General features: G+C 38.9%; 1 protein-coding gene across 2 annotated transcripts in view; it reads right to left on the bottom strand.

Moving 5' to 3' along the window:
- Positions 1-3769: 3769 nt before the first annotated feature.
- Positions 3770-21293, bottom strand: part of arhgef10la (Rho guanine nucleotide exchange factor (GEF) 10-like a) — a 112225-nt gene continuing 94701 nt past the window's right edge. For both annotated transcript variants that reach the window (XM_072381604.1, XM_072381603.1), the window contains exons 24-27: positions 18901-19043; positions 11924-12095; positions 6499-6621; positions 3770-5922 (exon numbers count right to left, since the gene is read on the bottom strand). In XM_072381604.1, coding sequence (XP_072237705.1) covers positions 5372-5922; positions 6499-6621; positions 11924-12095; positions 18901-19043 — 989 coding nt within the window. In that variant the 3' untranslated portion in view covers positions 3770-5371. The remainder of the gene's footprint in view (positions 5923-6498; positions 6622-11923; positions 12096-18900; positions 19044-21293) is intronic.

The following is a 21293-nucleotide window of genomic DNA, read 5'->3' as shown; positions in this document are numbered from 1 at the left end:
GAAAGGTTTGTACAGTGTGCTCGTCTTCCTTTATCATTCGTACTGCCAAGCCTGCGGAAATGAAAAGCAATGCAAATATGCCTGGCTTCTAGGAGTTGACAGATAGAGCAGGGGGACCTTTAAACTGCAACGCTTCATCCGCTTCAGTTTAGCCTTGACCGAGGCATGCAAATTATACCTGAGACGTAGGGAGGATGATGCCGCAAGCTGCACAGGCGCAAAGCTGGGGCTTGAGATAGGAGAATGTTTCCTGGAGCAGGGTTAATTGGCAAAAAATATCTATAGAAAGGTTTAGAAAAGAAGGGTTGTGAAGTCCCATCAGGAAAAAAAAACACATATTTGTGTCTTATGGTGTTTGAGTTTTGACAGTTGAACACTTGTGCCATGCTCTGGCCTCTCATTTTGTCATTTTGCTTCAAGGCAAGGATGTGCTCTATTGCTGACGCAGGCACAAGGAACAATTGAGAAGCGCTTTATCAAATCAGCATTACACTCTCATTTCTTGCTGGAGTTTTATGGATCCTTTTAGGAGTTGTGTCATGCATTTTGTGTTGCTGGATGTCTGCAAATTGAGTGCTCCCACAATACTATCTATCAGCCAAAAAGTTTGGGTAAATGAGAGCTTGAAACAAAGGTAAACAAAGCCTAGATTGTACACGTCCACAGAGAATGAGAAGAGATAACATAATGCCAGAAAATGCAATATTTTCTTATGCTTTACTGTTTTGTAAATTGTTGCATGACTGAGGAAGTCATTGCTAAATTTAATCTATAAAACTGCTTACATTAAATCATGTCTCATATACAAGCGCAGGTGATTTACATGAAGCTGCGTTAGGCTTTAAAGCCTCAGCTGGCTGTGATGAGTTCAGTCATGTACTATGATTATCTAAATGTTGCTTTACCCACCTGAACCTTCATCTGAGTCCTCTCGTCTAGCCCACCATTTATAGTTTATCTAGGCATTGACCTTTCATGCTAATTTCCTGTAGGCTACTGCTGAGGCTCACTTCAGTGAATGTACTAGCCCCATTTCCCCCCACCCTTTGCCCCCTTTATCTGACATTGTCAGCACCAAAGGGGGCCTTCATTTGGCCTGACTACTCCATGTGGAGTTAGTCAGAAGGGGAGACTATTAATAATACTTAGAGGTGAAAAGTCAACACCATACTTTGACCTTATGATTGCTCATGAGGAAACTGCACATTGCCTTATTTCCTACCATGATGTATTGTGGATCTTTTCCACCCCAAGTATGAAGAGAGAAAGATGAAGAGAGACAGAGAGTGAGACAGAAACAAAGACAAGTGGAGACAGTAAAGGTAGGAGGAGCCAAATAAGAGGATGGGAAATGGCAAGGCGTCCCTGGAGTGTTTTCACCTGCAGTTTAAGCATGCTCATAACAATCCCACAACACCCTCTAAACACTAGTGTGCCAGCAGCAACATAAGCCGCTGGCCCTATAGATGCATACATTTTACTGACAGGTGAAACACTGCATTCCCTGAAACTGCACTTTACCAACTGCCAATCTGAGCAAATGATTTGTTTTTTCTTTGAATGACTTCTTATTTCTGGACATAAGCAAATGGGATAATCAGCGGTGGTGGTGGTGGTGGTGTGTGTGTGTGTGTGTGTGTGTGTGTGTGTGTGTGTGTGTGTGTGTGAGAGAGAGAGAGAGAGAGAGGGGAGGGGGGGGTCCGTGTGAGCATGTTGTTTTGTTTGTTTTTGAAGAATTAATTCCTACTCACCCATGATGTGTCGTCTGCAGGGTAAAGTATTGAAGATAGGAGACCGCTGAGGGCAAAATGAAGTTATATTTCATAATTTTGTTTTCCTAATCAGTTTCTTTGTGTCCCCTGATTTCCAGCAGATATAGAGGTAAGCTTATTCTAATTTGAATAATCAAACACTGAAAAAGTGAGACAGCAACCCAAACGGTAAGATCAAAGACAAAATATTCTGCTGCTCAGACACTGAGAAATTAGCATAATACTATTGAAAATACATTTTCAAAACTACTGCACCATTGACATCCATTTCATTTGACTTTATGCCATATACATTGCTTCAAAAAATTAACTCAAGCTCATGTTTAAATATGTTTTTAATTCAGTATATGCTCATTAGACTGTTAAACATGTCACATAAAAGCAACGTACGAAAGGAAACTAAACATACTCATACCTTTGACACCCCTGTATGTTGTCTTGCTTTCATCTTAATTTTGGGTTTTAATTTCTCTTTTCTAACCTTCCTTTTGCAGGTATTACCATAGTTTCTAACATATATGATGATATTTTTTAGAACAAAGTGGATGCATCGTATGTTGGTGTCAGTGCTTCATTACCCGTTAAAAAAATTTACATCAGTGTGCGCACAACTGTAGCGAGTAAAGTCTGTGAACTATGAGGGAGTTTTACAGTATTTCTTACCTCACCAGTCATCCTCTGTAGTGTCTCAGTCCACTCTCAACAGAAAGAACATAATTAGTATGCACATCTGTCCACTTTTTGTAGTAATACTAACACAATCTGTGGTTGTAAACTATGAGATGAGAACATATTTTTCCACAAATTAAATATGTAAGCCATAACCATGTAGATTTTTGTAACTGTAACCAAGCAAATTAATTCCTATCCTGACCATGTAGGTCTGCTTTTAATGCCTAAGCCAACCCATTTGTGGGTGAGAGTCACGAGTTAGAGGGGAGCAGAGCAGAGAAAGTGCCATGACTGTGAAAAGTGTTGTGTAGTACAAGTGTTCTGAGTCACAAAGGTCCTTATAAGTCCTCCTTATAAGCGTTTGCTCAACACCAGTGAGACATGAAAAGTGTTTGTCATCACATAGAAAAAATGGCTTTTTAGCCTTTACTGTAAAACTGTAATGCTTTACCCTTGGGTTGGATGTCACCATATTGTTGAATCTCTGCATTTATTTGCAAGGATAATGTTGAAAAACAACTCATGGGATCAAAAGCCAAATCTACAATGGAAAAAAAATTATGAAGATATAAACAAAGAAGAATAATTAAGGAAAAACAGAAACTGTGCCATGCGGCCTCACCTAAAACGTCCACGTGCACAGTAACAGTTGGTAGTACAGTACTTTATTTTTGAGGATTAATATTCAAGTTGTGGATAATGCCTGCAAGCATCTACTACAAACAAAAGTGTCCATCAAAGTCAGTAAATTAGATCAATTCAGTGTCAGTGGATAAGGTAGTAATATAGTCTTAGTGAAAATGTCTCTCATCAGCAGTAAAATAACTAAGTACTTGTACTTCATCAGCCAACATAAGCATAAATAAACACTCATCCTCGTAAGCTGAGGTTGCAATCAGAGTGCTTTGGTAGGTAAGGGTTAACGGCACATTATACCAGTAGTCTGTTATGATTGCTGCTCTACTTCCTTTCATTACAATTTTCCTATCATTTCCCTTTGGGATACAGAAAGTTTTTCTTCCATTTAATTTTTCATTCATTTCATTCTGCATTGTCAATATTTATTGCCAATTACAGGAAAACAACATAAAATGAATGTGAACCTCACATTGCCGTTCTTCAGATAACGTCATCAAAACATCTGATCGCTTGACATTTTTGAGGAATTCTGCCCGACAGGATGTTTCGGGCTTTGAAAATTTTATTTGTAAGGAGGAAAATATAAAAGAGAAATACAAAACACTAACTCATAGACTCTGTAAGGAAAGCACAAAATGGTGATGCATCTATGGTGAAAGAGGTAGACGTAAAATATATACCACAACTTTAAGCATGAGTAGGTTTATTGAAATTCCACAATGATTTGTTCATTATATACTTATGTTGTCTGTCCACTGTGCCAACACACTGTGAAACATGTAAAGAAGGTACCGCTTGATTTAGCTTGATGCCAGGGTTAACAATTCTTACCTACTAAGCTGTTAATGCCAACAACTTAAAAATTAAGACATTTTGAAGGGAAACTTTTTTAAAAATATGCACCGTACCTCTGAGTGCCTCTCATACCATCTTTGATCCAACACACATGCAGCTGTTGGGTAAAGGCAAGGTGCTTTCACGAGTTAAAAATGAAGAACAATCATATTTACAGTGCATATTCTATCATTCATTACAGTTATTTTCTATTTTGCATCAGTTTCAAAACAGGTTATGTAATCTTTCAACTGGTCTAAACACATGATAGGAATTTAGTTTGCATTAAGCTTGTTGATGGGACACGGTTTCTGATAAAACAACACCTGAACCATGATTATTTTCTATCTTTCTGAAAATAAAAGGTAAACGTGCTCATTGCTATCTCTTAGGCACCCCTCCGTTGTAACCCAGCCGACAGCAGTTAAGATGGCCGTGACACTTTTAATTCATCATTCGTTCGAATCTGGCTTTTCATGTGTGACTTGGCTTTCCATCTAATGTGAGTTAAGAATTAACAAGTCTGTCTTTTATCTAGCTGAGAAATGACAGTGAGATTTGAAGGACGTATCTGACATTTACATTTTCTGGGAAAAATGGTACTTATGATCAAATAGCCTCACTTGATCAAATCATTTTGTAATTATTAGAGTAAGTTTAAAGTGCAAAAGTAGATTCCAAATCAGTTTGTTTGCAAAACTTTTGCATCTCAAACAGTCTTGAGTTTTTGTACTATACCATACTATTTTTGAAATACTGCAACAAAATTAAATTACAGTTTTTTTCCTCTTTTTTTAAGAAGCACAGATTCAGTTTCGAGACACAATAGTAGGTTTCATACATTCACATTGTAAGGGATGAGAAGAAGGCAGGCAAAGCTAATAAAATGATGCTAATGTGCTTTGTGATGCAATGGTTGTCCCCAGCTTTTTAGCTCTAAACAGATGGGATTTCTCCCACAGGATCAGACAGGAGATGTCCATTTTTAACTCTGCAGAGCATGGCAGATACAACAAAGGCTTTCTCTCAAAGGCCTGTTGTCTGTGTGGGTGCTCACACAGAAGTCCTTTGCATGAAATAAATGTGGCAGAGCGCACGCTGCCTTGATGAGGTTAAAGTGCGGCATATCAGTCTTAACTAAGGCAGGAAGAGGAACCAGACCAGGCTGATGACATGGAACTAGTCTGTGGTGACCTCTGCCACCGCTGGGAAGATGATGACACAAAAGCTTGAACATTCGAGGCATGCTTTTGGGCTGACGGTGCCTTTTAAAAAATTGCATGTCTTGGCTTCCTTTTTTTCACAGACTAAATAATACAATATCAAGCTCTGCAACAGTGGCTACACCTCCTCATGATGTAGTCAAATCTCTTGAATTAACAGGTGATTCAAGGCTAAACAGACAATCACAGACAACTATAGATGCATATCCCCATGCCATGTATTTTCCATAATCACACCGTCAGTGGGAGCTGCCATACCATAAGAATATTTTCTAAACAGTCTCCACTTGTCCTCACACCTGCTGCACCTCCTTCTTTCAGTCTGCGGAAACCCTTTCCTCCAGATATAACTGCAGCAGAGATCACCCTGTCCCTGCGCGGCCCGTCCCTCTCACAAGGACGTCCCCGTACCCACATTTCTGGGTCATCACTAAGTTCATAGATAGATCCGTCTTCTACACTGTGCTCCAAAGACTCCAGGGAGGAGTCTGACACCTCGTCGCCCTGTGCCGTTAATGGCCGTCCAGGAAGTCCTGATGTGGAGCGCAGCTTGTACTGCAGCAGAACGCCACGCCCTTTGCCTTTCTCTTCTCCTTTATTGGAGCCGGAATGTTGCAGGGACTCCTGAGAGGAGGTGTCGCTGCGGTCCTCACCTCCACAAGCAGAGTCTGGGCCATCTCCTACAGAATCTCTCTTAAGCAGTTCAGGAGACAATGTACTGGTGGTTGCCACAATGAAGTCAACGGGCCCACTGTGAGCATTTAGAGAGATCATCCCCTTTCCTGGAGCAAGCAGGGAAACATAGTATTCAAATGCCATCCAGCAAGAACAGACAGTGCTTTTGTAAAGTCTTGGGACTAAGTCATTGTCAGTCACATCAGTTAAATGAGAATGTTATGCAGGTTGCAAGTTGAATTGTGTGAACTGAAAATGATGTCAACCTACCTTCACATCATATGTCATCAACAGTTTACAGAAATTATTTTTCATAACTGCCACTGTTCCAGCAATAATGCAAGTCATAGTTTGTGGGACATTTCCATATTATTCAATAAACTAGGTTGCAATAAGGTGGCCATGAAGTGAAGGTTGTGCAAGTGGAAAACAAATGACCTCATTCACTTGGAATGATAAACACAACACTGTCAGGCAGTTTTAAATTATGCTGAAATATATATATATATATATATATATATATATATGATTTGACAGTTGCCTGCCTGATAATATTTGTATTGATTCGGAGCCACATGAAAAATAAGAAATGTGAACTCAAAAATAGGTGGTACAGAGTCATTTTCTATTAAAGAAATTGAAAAAATACCATACTGACTTCTAAAGATGCTGTTTATACATACCTGTTATTTTGGGGATGCCCTCAAGTTTGGGAACTGGAAGAGTGATAATTAAGCCTTGAGCTGTGCCCACCCATAACAGACCCTGGCAAATTAGAAGGCTTGTGACCCGCATGCTCTTTTGACCTGCAATATAGAAAACATTGAGCGAAAATTAAGTTTTCCTTGCCATCCACTGTCAGCAAATAACACCAACATACAGCTTCCTACTGACAAAATGATGTCCCGCCCCTCGTCTAATGTAAGATGAAAAAGTATGAAACACTTATTGTTGGTGAGTTAAGTGTTAAGCTCTGTGGTTAATTCATTTTTGACCAAAATAACACTAACAGCTTAGCCACAGAGAGCTCACAGTTATGTAAGATAATGAAACGTTAGATCCGTCCATGTGCTGTTGACTCAGTTTAAAGAGAACTCTAATCGATGCACAAAATAAGAAACAAGAGTCTGTGAACTTATTACAAATTTTTGTCTGAGATTTGAAGAGCTTGTGAAACACAAAGCTTTATAGTTTTCACTTGTTGCTACACAGCTGTTTGTCTTGGGGAACATGTCAGAGAAACACGACATAAGCACTGGTGTTGCCCAAGGGAGCCATCTTGCCCCTCTGTTGTTCTCACTGTTCATACTCTCCCTAGGTGATAACAGCTAAAACAAAATGTACACAGTTGTGGATAATTTCATTTCAAGAAAAGACAAGCCAGAACAAGTATCAATTGGGTGAAAAACCATAAAGGGAGCAAGGCAGAATGTGGCTGTGTTGCCTGTAATAAGCAAAGTGGGTAAAATGACTTGTATTCACCTAAGATGCTGAAAAAATTCATTCATATTTTTGTTTCAAAAAGACAACCTGGGGCCATGCACTTTTTACTGGTCTTCCTAAAAAGTCCATTGAGAGCCTTAAACGTATCCACTATTCTGTTGCTCGATTGCTTACACAAAGACGAGCAAACAGTCTCTGCAGCACCGCATCGGTTCTATGTATCATCTAGAATTGATCACAGTTTTCTATTTGTAAAGAAAAGAAAAATCCTATGTCTCTTCACGAGCTCTACCTCACAGCTAACTGAAAACCCACCACTATGAACACTGGTGAAGCATCTTTTTCATCTGCTAAATTGAGTAAAAGGCAACCTTAAGTTCACATAGATGCCGGTTATGAGGCCATTTTTGATGCTCTCAATCCCATTTAATTTCATCTTTACTTATTCACTTTTCAGACCTCTCTTTGATCTTGAAGTGTTTGATGAGAGGTACAAAAAACAACTGCCATGCAAGAAAACGATCTTTACTTAGTTAAATGATAGGCATCCTGAAAAAACTCTAAACACTGGCATCAAAGATAACCGAACCCATGTTCCACCCACATAGGTGATCAGTTTGGGCAGTCAGATATAACCTTTCATAAACTTCAGAGCTGAATCACTTACTGTAGAAACATACAAATCTTCAGTGTCCACAACAGACCCTACACACTAAAAAAATTCAACGGAAAAATGTATCCCCATTAGAAGAATATAAACTATGTAAAGTCCATTTTATTTGGTTTAGACAGAAGCTTAACCGTGTTATAGGTTTACTCACAACAGTTATTTTAAATTTTGGTATTGAATACATGTCAAATATGTCTCCTGGAAACCATGTAGTAAAGAGTAAGCTGTTGTGATATAAAGGCTATAAAATGACTTGAACATCAAAGCTGGAATGGGAAGTCATTTTTTGTTGTTGAGACAACATCATTCCAGCATAACCAAGTGGCTTGACAGGGTGCGACACTCCCTCACCTCCTCCTGGCTCTGTGTTAATGCTTCAGAACATCAAGGCCATGACAGGATGTCAATCCCTGGTATTCTCAATGAGATTTTCTATCGACTGATCTGCAATACAGATGCACATGCACGTGCCTTTAGATGATGGAAAGCTTAAATCAATGGTGGTTAATCCTGCAGGAATGCTTGCTGTTCCAGCATTGGCAACAACTATCTAAACTGCAAAACAATCTCGAGCCTAAAAGAGAATCCGATATTAAACTAATCTGAGGTCCAGAAGTTAGGATGAAGTGACATCCGGTGGCAAAATTTGCAAATTGCAACCAACATAATACCCTCGATCTATTCCGAAACCAAAGTAGCTGCGGTAAATAGGAAGTGTTTGGTTTGATCCCTCTGGGTTACTGTAGTAATGTGCTGGTTGTAGGCATCACAGAGGAGTGAGTTTTTATGCAATTGTGCACTAATGAAATCATAGTTATGAATATCATGTTGAAACTACGGCAGTGGAATTGTCCAGTAACCACTTCATTCAGAGACTATCGTTTTCTAAGACCAGTAAGCTTCCTACTTATTTGTCTGCAATATCCAGATGTGTTGTTGTTGGTGCTTGGGTTAAGTTGGTCAATGATTGAATGAGGTGATCAGTGGCAATGCTGAATACTGATGACGGTATCATTTTGCAAACTGTAGTCAAAGTTGTAGTCAAAACTTAAAGCAAGAGTCTGATGGACATAGCCAGAGTGACAGCCACAAGTTAAGCGATTCGATGTTCACCATCTTTGCGTTTAAAAACAGGAAATAAGAGCAAGCAGTGGATCGGACCTGCAAACATGATGCATTCCCACTGGGTCACCAAGTATCCTCAACCAAATTCATACCATGTCTTTTTGTCTAATTCACTCTAAAGTAATTGACAAGAATTTAGAAAATGCACATCATGTTCTATTAAATAAAACATATCAGTAAAAATTAGGGACATATAATCATCAATAAAATATTAAATGAGGCAGTAAATCAGGAGACTTCTGTGTGTGACAGGAGCTGGTTTTTGGCAGCCGGCTTTGGTGTTGATGCTCTGTGTATAGGTGACGAGTGACATCATTTCAAGAGATTCTCTTTTTCTTTCGAATTTGTTGATCATCCTTAGGATGCTATTAATCTGTCACTCTCTTTGGCTGAAGTTGACTTTTTACATCTTGTTATAAAGTATGACACAAGAGAGAAGATGTGTTTTCCACTGTGAATTTTTTTTTTATAACCACAGACCTGTTATTGTTGCTCTGCATTAGTGCCGGCAGAGGATAATTGCAGACTCTTATTATACAAGCACATCCTTTGTTTCCAGTTAACAAAGGGGTAAAAATATCAGTTTGCTGTGGATTCATTTTTGCATTCTTTCTGAAGTCCCACAGCTTTTGGCTTCCTCTGTGGCCTAGTTATCTATAGAACTATTTACCATAATATCCATAGAAACCATAATTGAATTACACCAACATTTGAACACAACTAAGAGAATGCTCATTTACATGTGGACATGTATTTACATGTTCGTTCTGTGTCATGCTCAGATTATGATTATTTGCATGAATGGCTCAACAGTGTCATTAATTAATTCATTGTACTCTGTAGAGATGATTCATCCCAAGCAGGAAACCGATGCCGTGTGTAAAAGAGGAAGTCAGAACACAGGAACATTTAACCAACAGAGAGCAGAAGCTTCTACGTAGAGAGCAAAGGTGGTTTATAGCAGCAAATTCGGTGCTGGCAAAAATGGCTTTTTGTTTCAAAACTGCCACCTGCTCACAATCCCTGAGAGTCTATTTGTGCTTTGGTTAGAGAGCTTAACCGAGAGAGTGTTGCTCATGAACACCCACTCTAAGGTTACCATGAAATCTGAAGTTAAGTCGGGGGATGTGGGCACCAAGCTTTGTCTTTAAAACAGTGATAAAGAGGGATAATGACAAAGGCACTTGGGATTAAGGAGGTTCAGCTACCCCTCAAGCAATCTTGCACCTCCAGTTTTTGCAGAAATATACACACTGCAGTGTGGAATGACTTTATTGTTGGAGCTGGTATTTGCCTTAAAAAGATGATGTCTCCTAAGATAAAAGTCTCCCTGTGATATGCCACTCAGGAGTTTTTTTTATATCATTTTTCACCCTAAGGATAGAACTATTAAGGGCATTAGTGGGGAAGAGAAATGTCTCTGTTGTTTACTGCAACTGGAATTCCCTGTTGAGTGTAAATCACATTAATGGGAGCTGATTATGGGGTATATCATTATTGTATGTCCTCGCACAAGTCAAGGAGAAACCTAAGGGAGCAAAGACCCAGTGATGGATTTTGAAAATATCAAAATTTCTTGTGCAGTATCTGTGGTTGTAGAGTGGCAAGGGATCCTATTTTCCCATGTGAGCTCAACAAATCACAACTTAAGTCAAAGATCTGCTTCTTTTTGTGGGCCATGAAGACATTAGCCCAGAATCACTTTTTCACACTTTGTAACTTCCCTCAGGGCCAAGCCTCAAGGCAGCCACCCTTCCTCAATCTGCTGCATATTTCAGGGGAGAGCACTGGTGCTGGGCGAAAATGACCTCTCGGTCACTGGTTTTCTCCAGATACCGTGGCTGTATAAGTCCGTTCTTCTTAAAGTTTCATCTCTGACAAAAAAAGAGAAACTTTGATCTGAAAGAGAAGAGTTTAAAACACACGCCTGTTGTTATTCTTTCTTTTCTCAAGTCTCAGGAGAAACTTTTTTTTTCTATGATAAAACTGAGTGCAACCAAAGCTTTGAGTATTTCTCTGACTACATCACTCAAAGTAAAAAAAGGGCTGGTTTAAATTTAAATACTGCTTCTTTAAGCTCAAAATGACTTTCATGTACATATACATATATATATCACATATGTTTGAGGAATGTTGACATCGAGTTGCACATACTGTAGTTCTCACCAACAGTTAAAGGTATGATCAAGAGATACTTATTTATCATAATTTTAGTCTCAAAAAGGGGTAAAAACACCCACAATCGCTGTTAAATATTTTGTCCATCACGAAGAAAGGCAAACAGGAAGTAGTTAGCCATTTGTGTAATTCTAAATGAATTGCAGTGTAAAGTAAAATGAGGGTAGGACCATTTTAAAGCGAAGCAGACGAGGGGGATAATTGTACAGAAAGTAAGCACTAAAAAGGAGGGAGGGGTATATGTCGAGAAAAACATTTAAACTGGTCAAATTATCAAAGATGGATGGATTTGAAATCATTTTCAAAAACATTTTCCATGGTAACCCTTTGTGTGAAAATCTTTCAGCTGCCATTCCACTGTTGTTCACCTTGTTTATTTCACATTATCTTTCTTCTTTCACTGTTCTTATTTCTATTTTTTTTCTCTCCTTTACTTCAATTTATGGCTCTATTATGGCTGTGGAAAGGCCTGAAGTGAATACATATGCAGTCCTAGTACAAGACCCAAGGAACAACTTGCACAGTATGGAAACATATGCCAATGTGTTTTTTTAAAAGGAAAAACAACTTCATGTTTTCATTTTGTAAAAATGGGCCACACTTGGTGCACTGAGCTGCAGGACTGGGACTGACCTCTGTACCTGGAGTTCAGGCTCCACATATAGAGGTGGTGATGTGTGCTGAGTGCCTACCAGTGTTCAGCAGCGTTGAGCGTGTTGAGATGTTAATTTCCTGTAGAAGCTCCAGTGTTTCAGTATGAAAGAGACGGATGGAGGAACCCTCTGAGAATGCCATCCACACCCCGCCACCCGCACATGCCATGTGTGCGACACTGACCAGTGGGTCTGGGTGGACTTCAAATTTCTGTAACAGACACAGTAATTCTGTTAATAAAATGCAAATACCCACATCAATGGAATAATATGACATTTACAAAAAAATAAACACATATTTCTGAAACCTCTATTCTGTATATAAATATATAAATAAAAAAAATATATATATATAAATACATCACTGTCACAAATAAAAGCTAAGACTGCAGACTACATCATTATAGAAATCACCCTATTAACAAGAGAGCTTTTCCTCTTACTGTGATATAATAAAGCAATTTCATGTTGTCTGTCTTAAATATCACACTATGAGGTCAACAGAGGTCCCCTATTTTTAATCTTACATTCAGTTTTCACTCTAAACTTGCTTTTATTGAGAATGTCCCTTTTAATTCTATAAATACACAGTCCCAGACTCATGGAACATGTTTTTGCATCATTCCCCTTCCAAAGAGCACAATGAAGTAAGAGTTTCAGGCGCATATTCTTAATGAGCTGTTTGAAATAAAGGCAATGAGCCTTATCATGGCAACACATGCATCCCCGGAGGTCTAAGGCGTGACAAGGGTTGGTTTGGGCATAATCTTGGAACTCGTATCACTGTCAATGCACAAGGTGCATGAAGCTGGGCAATTAGTCAGTGAGAGTGACTGCGTAAGGATGAGAAAGCGCCACCCACCCCAACCCAGGAGCACCGGCAGACAGGGATTACCACCTGTTAGTGTGCCCTTGCCAGTGGGCCCTCCTTTGTTTAAAATTAGGGAAAAGGAAATAAGCCTTTGATGTATGTTCTGTTTTAATTGACTCCCAAGCAGTGGGGGCCAGCTATGCCTTGGAAACTCCACGCACCGAATCTCATTGTTTTTGCAGCCATCAAAAAATTTAATATACTTAATAAAAGGGCTAATTTAACCTTCAATAACCCATTTCAAATCAGTTGACTTGACAAGTTTTTGAAGAAAAACACTGTTTGAATGCATTCTATATGCTGCATAATTATCACATTAATGATTATCAAGCTTGGTGATGCTAAAAGGGACATCCAGCTAATCAATGGCTGACATACTGTTGTTGCTCAATACCATCTTGCCTACCATATGTTTGAAACCACTTGGAGGCAATCTGGTAAACTAAGAACAATATAACATGATGGACTTATATGGAAGGTAATAAAGGAGTCCAGAGAAGTGCCTGAAAATGTTTTAGTTTTAACTAACTATTTTTAAGAAAATAACATAAACCTCAGTTTGTATTGCAGGTGGTGTTACAAAGCAGAATTCCCAATATATTTTTTGATTTATATTATAAAGACCGAATGTGTTGAAAGCCTGTTGGATACAGGGATGAGTACAAGGCATAGATGTTGCCCCCCACCAACAATCTGGTGTTAGTCTACTGAATCCAGCATTGCTTTCAAAGATGAGGTAGTCAGTGAAGCTTGACAGTAGCAATGTGTTCTTTCCACTCAGCCCGGCATTGTCACACTAACAGCTACATCCCCTCTATAGTCCACCTTCACCAGTGGGAAATAACAACAGAGCCAGAGTCACAAACACTACAGCTGGTCTGAACAGCTCATTAGTCCTTCATTACACCATGTGACAAGGTGTCTCTGTCCTTTACTGAGAGCTAAGTCCGCATCTCCACCCTGAGGGCGAGGGAGTCGAGTGGACAGCTGAGTGATTGGCGAAACCAGCTAGACTAAAAAAATAGTAAAAGGAAGAGAAAAGAACAAGGCTTGCCAGTCAGTATTGATCAAGGCCTGTATGTCCATGCATGTCCCACTTTGTTAAGGTCTTGCTACATTGGAGCAAATATGACCTCTATAGAGTGTTAACATTTGTGGAGTTCTGTAATACAGACACTGGGCTTTAATAAAATTGTGAATGCGAACAGGCTGGAATAAAACAAGCCAAGCACTGCATTACTAGCACATTCAAACCAACCCCTACTGCTTTGACTTTATTCAAAATAAAATTTCACTTGATTGTTTGAGATTTCTTTAATTTACTCCTAATTAAGCTGTTTTAGAATCCAACTGTGCTTCAGAATTCCTGCTGTACTCAACCCTTTCAGTTGGACTGATGAGAATATAAATAGGGTTTATAGCTCAGTTTTGCAATTTCAATGACAAGCCTGGGTTTGTGTTGGGAGTGAATCAGTTTAAGAACATGTACTGTCCAAAAGTGGTAGGATTTACTTATGTAGGATCCCATGATGGTGAAGACAGCATACAGTTTGGCTGACATAATTTCAGTGAAAAAGTCTCAAGATGATTTATCCAAATAAAGAGAAAGTAAATGGCTTGTGCAAGACACTGTTCAGCAACAAGATGGTCCTCTGAGGCAACACTTACTGTAACTGTGTCATATGGTTTTCGATGTGACCTGTCCCTTTAGAAATGAAGCCGCAGGTTCTGAGTCTGACATTCCAAAAGTCCCCGAACCCCCAAAAGTTTCTGTGGTCAAACTGAGCTTTAAGGTGTGCTCCATTTCAACCAACAAGTCAGAATTTTTAAGGAAAATTTGACTTTGGGGGCTAAACTTTGAAGTAAAATATCTGACTGAGAAAGATGGAGGATCTCATCAGATCCAACATTAAAATCCAACACATTTCTATGATGTTTGTATGCACAAAACACAGCATAATGCATTTCTATCTACTAGAGAGCAGGGTTCAACACTGACTGTTTGAGCCCATCCACTGTGGTTTGATTGTCAGATTTGGTCATGGTTAAACATGAATTGAATAGGTCTGGACTTTGCTTGTTAAACACCAAAAGTTCATTAAATGAAAAGTGGTTGTGCACTGAGATGACTCCTGTTGTGAATTGGTGCTATACAAATAAACTGAATAGAAATCAATATGTAACTTAGCAAATGATGTCCACTTTCTCAAAGAGTGCGTCATTTTTACTGCTTAGTTTTCATCCAGACATCTGCGAAATACAGACTCTTACATAAATCTGTTGTCTTTTCATCTAAAAGGTAGCAAAGATTCTTTATTAATCATTTTGCAAAAGCTTATCCTAGACCAACATTTTCATGAATACATTTCATAATTTGTCAAAAGAAATGACGTTATGCTCATGACAGAAAATATTCACCATCAGCTCTGGTATCAGTTGAAAGCGTGATACTTAGCACTCAGCTAACGTCCAATCACAACCATGACCAAGTCTACTATTTGCACCAAATAGAGCCATAACCATCTGAAGAAGATAATAGTCTTGCAAACTGGAAAGCATAACTAACCAGTCATGTAACCTAACGGCTCATGACAGTGTCAGCTGTGCAGATGTAGGGTGCTAAAGGACTTTAAACCAAGGCTCAAATAAGCATGGAAGAGGGAGAAGAAGAGATTGGCAGTATTTGGTATGTCAAAATTGTTGTGAAATCCTACAAATGCATAGTGTAAGAATAATGGGAGGAAGGAGAAACTACGGTAAATAAAAAAAAAACAAATTTGAAACCTTGTTTTTTTGGATGAAGTGACTTAATATTACTGACAGATTTTTCTTAAAAGTTGCCTGGTGTTGTTATACATGCAAGTTTTACTCCTCAGTGACCGAGGAATTACGGTTCTCTGACATTCACTCAGAGAGGGAACCGTTCTTGTTAACCCAACATAACTGCGGTCATTCCAAGATCAATTCCTCAAGTGATGACAGATGACTAGGCCTTTGTTTTGTCTAGCCTGCAAATCATATCCTGTTGAAGACCTCTGTCGCAAAGGTGGATGGTTGAAAAGGATGTCATTTTAGAGCTTTGTGAGCTTGTATCAAAATATCAGCAGCTTAAGGATGACAACCTATAAAAGTGTTTAAGCTTTTCTGATTACATTCCAATTTTGTATTCCTCACAAAAATTGTGATGTTGTGGTTTTGTCAGCACTATAATTTCCATGTATCCCACTGGTTTGGAGTGTATGTAATCAAATAATATAAAGCTGAGAGGCAAAACAAATTTGTAAGTGTTATGATGATCCTTTGGGGTTCTGTTGATGGCAATTTAGACACCATAGGAAGTATAGTCATGTTTTTCCAAAAACCGAAAAGGTTATTTTTAAATGACACTATCACTGAAGCACTGGCTGTGAAGATTTAAGATTTAAGACTCATAACAAGCAGCAGGTTGCAGGATCAGTAGGATGAAATGGAGCAGGCCACAGTATTCAGCAAAGTCATGGATAAAAGATTCCAAACTACAGAAAATCTCATAAAGTGGTGAACATCGATGTGGGAAAGCAATGGGAACACGTCAAGTGAATCTAAATCAGCGGTCCTCTAGTCTTGAACCAAATGATTTCTCTTCCCACAGGTGACAAATATTGCTTGTCCAGATCCTGGATATGCACTGCATGTCCTGTGACGTCTGCCCTCTTGGCTTCATATTAGTAAGAAAGACAGGTCAGCAAGCAGGTATCCAGAGCAGACCTGTTAAGCTCTGTGGGATTTACCTTGAACCAGAACTGTGCCTCTGCTGCATGGCCATTCGGCTGCATAAGTACACATCTCTGGAGGAAAGCACTAACGAATAAAAGGACACATTCTGAGCTCAGCTTAGTCCTGATTATGTCGGCATGCACCTGTCCTTGTGGTGATTGTTCAGATTTGTTGCAGCTTGAAGAATGTGCATATTAACATTTGATTCAAAAGTGTATTTGGCATGAGGGCACTACATCAGATTTAACCTTGCACATTTTTGTATTTGTATTTATACACATTTGTATTTGTGAATGATGCTCTGGGTCAATGTGTGCAAGCAGGACAGACTGTCCTGAGATCAGAGTCCAACATTTACTCAGAAATACATGGAGGTAGACGCCTAAATAAAACACAACTGAACAAATCATTACATTTGTATATAAGTATGCAGTATGAATGTAAAACCAACTGGCTAATGCAAAACGAAGCTGGGGAGATTAATTTGAAGTAGTCAGATGAAAGAGTCATGTGGTTAATAAATGCTTCCCTATGTATAAAGTTTAATGATTGGGGGAAAGAAAGAAGGCGAGGATGATTGTGAGCACCCCCACCATGAGCCTGTATGAACAGAGTCCAGGATCGGTTACCTCAATAAGAATGTGTTGTAAAATAAAGGTGATACATTCGATAAAGTCGTTTCTTTTTTTGATCACATATTCTAATTTCATTAACTTTACTTTGTCACATACTTTTATCCTGCTAATACTCAACCCATTTATACTGCTATGCACACTCACACCTGGGAGCTATAATTAAATGGTAATGCAGCTGCAGTTAAGCAACTAAGTACCATATTTACTTTACTCAGATGAGTTTGTTTTATGTCATTCATCACTGTCACCATAGCCTGAGTAATCACCCTGCTCTATACCTCTAATGACATACCAAATAGAGGAACTGTTTGGGGGATGACTACACAAAAATGCAAAGCATGAAAGGAGATTGAGGAGTTGATTTTCAGGAGATAATAGTGCACACTTCTGTATAATCACTCGGAGCATAGAAAATGTAGCTTCAATTTGTACGACAGCTCCAAAGCACATTGTGTGAATCTACAAGTGGTCTGATTCATTGTCCATGCAGCTGTTCCGAGCTGCAGTAAATCTTGATGACATCACAGATTAGATTACTGGCTCTCTAACGTTGCATTTATAAATCTTTGCAGAAATGAAAAGAGAAAGTTTCATCAAATATTGCACAAAAATGAATAAATAAATAAATAAACAAAACACAGTGCTTCATAGTTTCTCCCATGAACCCATGGTGACATCTTGGTGACATCATGGTGACATGGGAGTCTGCCTTTGACTCTACCAACAGGGATGGAAGAGACATAAAATGATGTTTTAATCTCATTCCTTTATTACCCTATTCAAAAATGGTGAATTTTTTAAAACTGATCTTGACCGAATTCCAAGTTCCACAACACTAGAAACATGTGATAGTTAATCATTTTCTTCAGCTGTTAGATAAAGCTAAAATAAGCTGTAAGCATGAACCCTGGCACTCTAAAAGACATATAATGAGTAAAACATCAATACCATAGCTGTTCGTTTTCATCGCATAACTGCAACTGCTCATGATGACTGCCAGGGTATTAGACTCAACAAACCTGAGAGACCACAACATATTTTTTTCATAACTGTTCAAGGGTGGGAATTAGGAACAAGGAGCATCCAGCCTTAGCATTTGGCTGAAGATTATCAGCCATGTGCTAACAAGTGGAAGTTTCATGCATTATCTATGTGAGCTTGTTTCACTTCAATGTGAAAGTTACCGAGGCTGCTCCTCTCCTTTCTTAAGGTTTTTGTTTGGATGTAAATCTCTGCACTCTTAAACTTTTGTCTCAGCTCATGGTGTGTCTCATTCGTTTAACGTGGTCATTATTTCCCCTCTGTGTAAAGTTACATACATCTGAACATTTTAAGGCATACACTGATTTTTTTTTTACAAGAGAAAAACTCAGCTTAATATGTAATATCATGGAATATAGCTGGGTTTTTAAGGGTTTAATCAATTCTCAGAAAAAAACATCACACACTTTTTGTTGCACTTCACACAGATATGAAGTAACAACAATAACTGCTCTTCTTTCAGCTCTCTTTTACTGTAGCTATCCACCAGCTCTACAGCTGCTGAGTGCACAGGTCATCGGTGAGTTTCTCACACTATATTCTATTCTCTATACATATGTTTTAATTCTTGTTCTTTTCTTCTCTATTTCTGCACTTGAGGAAGGGTATGCATGTTTCTGACAATTTTCTAAGACTGAAAGCATCTCGTTTCATCTTTTTTTTTTTTTTTTAACAGTGCAAACCTCATCATTCTGTGCCTAGCAACAAGTTACCTGAGTTATGAGGCTGGAGATTTCCATAACTATGACCGAGTTCCCACAGCTTGCCCACACTGATTCATCCAGCACCAGCAAAGTTCGAACTGGTTCTGAGCCCAGGCTTACACATCTGCAGGAGTCGGATTCCCAAAGGTCATCTTGAAGAAAAAAAGACATACATTTCTCTTAATTACATTTAATTTTTTAAATTACAGCTTATAGCTACATTACACTTCTGCTAACACACCGTCACTTCGAGTGAGAATATTAAATTCAATAACTCCTACTTGTACCACAGCAAGTTAGCTTGGTGAATATTTATGAATTACTGTTTAAGATTGTTGAGCTAAAGCATCGGTGGAGAGAGTTCACAGTGGTGGCTTGTTTTCTTTCTCTCTAATGAGCGAAGAGCCAAGTGAGAAAATATGAACTACTATCAGACTAAAGCTGTGGTGTTCAATTTAAATCACCAAACACTGTGTATCACCACACACTGTGGGGCACAGCATTTGCACCCTTGCTGCCTTCGCTAATAAGTCTGGTGTACACTTTACTGCACTTTCTTCGTGTATTTTTACCAGTTCCTTTTCCTACACGAAAACAACCTCGACTGTCAGTGTTGTTTTTTTCCTTTTCTATCTAACTGAAAATTAAACAGACCTTTATTGTTTGAATTCTAATCACAGGACGCACGCTGCAGCTTCCACAAAAGCACATTATAAAGTGAATTACATAAGCATTTCCTTTGCGATGTGTTAATGAAGCAAAATTAGAGAAGGGGGTGCATTCGACCATTTAATTAACATTTTGAGTTGTTTATTTCTGCCTTTCATAGAAGAACAGCTTTACAATGCCTTCTGACTTCCACAGGTTAATTGTTTGGCATGTTCTAAAGGTCACTTTTCCACCTTTTCAAAATTCACTCTTGTAAATGTCCCTCCAGCCCCCTGCATGAACCAAGGCCATGGCAGAGCTTCTTCCTCTTTAACACAGAGACCAAGCTTGTCGCACTGAACCAAATTCCTTTGCGTTATCTTGTTCAGTATTTTCACTGCCAGCTGACATGTGTTTGATGTGCCTATCTTAGTGAGGAAAGTTGGAGCACACTTATCACTAAGCCACTGAGCAACAATGGAATGCATGTATAAAAATGCTTTTTGATACATTTCTCAGCTATAGCCATGGTATTTTGCAGCTACTGCAGACTTGTTTGTAGACAGTAGCACGCTCGTCAAGGGCATGAATCTTTAACAGATGTGCCAAATCCACAAACATTCCCTGACACCCCCGAGAGCTTTTCTCCTGTCCTTTTTTAATATATATCTATAAAGCATGAATAGTAATACATAATCAGCATGCAGCAGCTTGGTGTAATTAATCATCCTCTCTGCTTGGGAGAAGAGAGGAGCACAGGAGGCAGGCAGGCACATTGACATACTTTGGCCAGGTAAAAGGAACCCGCTGATAGAGCTATTGTGCTCCTGCTGGCTGTGAAGACTGCAAACCTCTGCTGAGATGGTGTTAAGCCCCCTTGGCCTTGTGCAATGCCTGACTAAACATGGCACGCCATCCACCACATGGTGAAGTGTTATTTTCATACTTATAGCAGGTGTGAAACTCACTGGAAATGAAAAATAAAAGTGTAAAGGGGAAAGTGATTCTAAGAGAATCACTTAAAAGGTAGTAAACAAATATAGAAAAAAAGAAAAGGTGCTGGTACCAATACTTGTAGGTCAAATGAATGAAAACAATTCAAATTAGAACACAAAGGGTGTTTTGTAAACCGAAAAATTAAAAAAAACCCATAAAACTCATTTGTACTAATAATCTAAAGCAGGCCAAAATAGTGTGTTGATGAATGGCTCCAATTAAGAATCTGTCATAAAACCATGCATGTACACAGATACACTAAGACACAAAGAATCAGATGACATCGTGTCAGTAAATAACCATTATTGGTAAAAGAAGTGTAATTTCTCTTAAAATAAATGCTTTCTGTCTGAGTAATTGGGTCTGTGTGGCACAGAAAGCAAGATACACAATTTTTATTTCCTGTTATATGTAAATAATTCTGTTCTAGTTTATACTGTTGAGCTTTGCTTTCTACCCTTGTTTCCCACCAGGTCTCAGTTACAGACAGCCACACCCTTGCATTGCATTAGTCTTCTCTTCCCTAAGTATATATACTACCAGGGTTCCTTTGATCAGTGCCAGGTCTGCATCATTGTTAGTCGTCGTGTGTACTTTTCCATTCCCATGCCAGTCTTGTTTTGCTCTCATCTTGTTCTGCTTTGTGTTTTGGGATTTTTGGACCCCCTGCCTTCTGCAATAAAAGTTTATTTAATTCTTCACCTGCCTCCCTCCATCTGTGAGCCTGCAATTGGATACTCTCCATAACAGCACACATC

Source organism: Leuresthes tenuis, unplaced genomic scaffold, assembly GCF_036924035.1.
Source record: "Leuresthes tenuis unplaced genomic scaffold, fLeuTen1.0.hap1 SCAF_3, whole genome shotgun sequence".
In the NCBI taxonomy this organism is placed as follows: Eukaryota; Metazoa; Chordata; class Actinopteri; order Atheriniformes; family Atherinopsidae; genus Leuresthes; species Leuresthes tenuis.
This window is presented reverse-complemented; position numbering and strand designations above follow the sequence as displayed.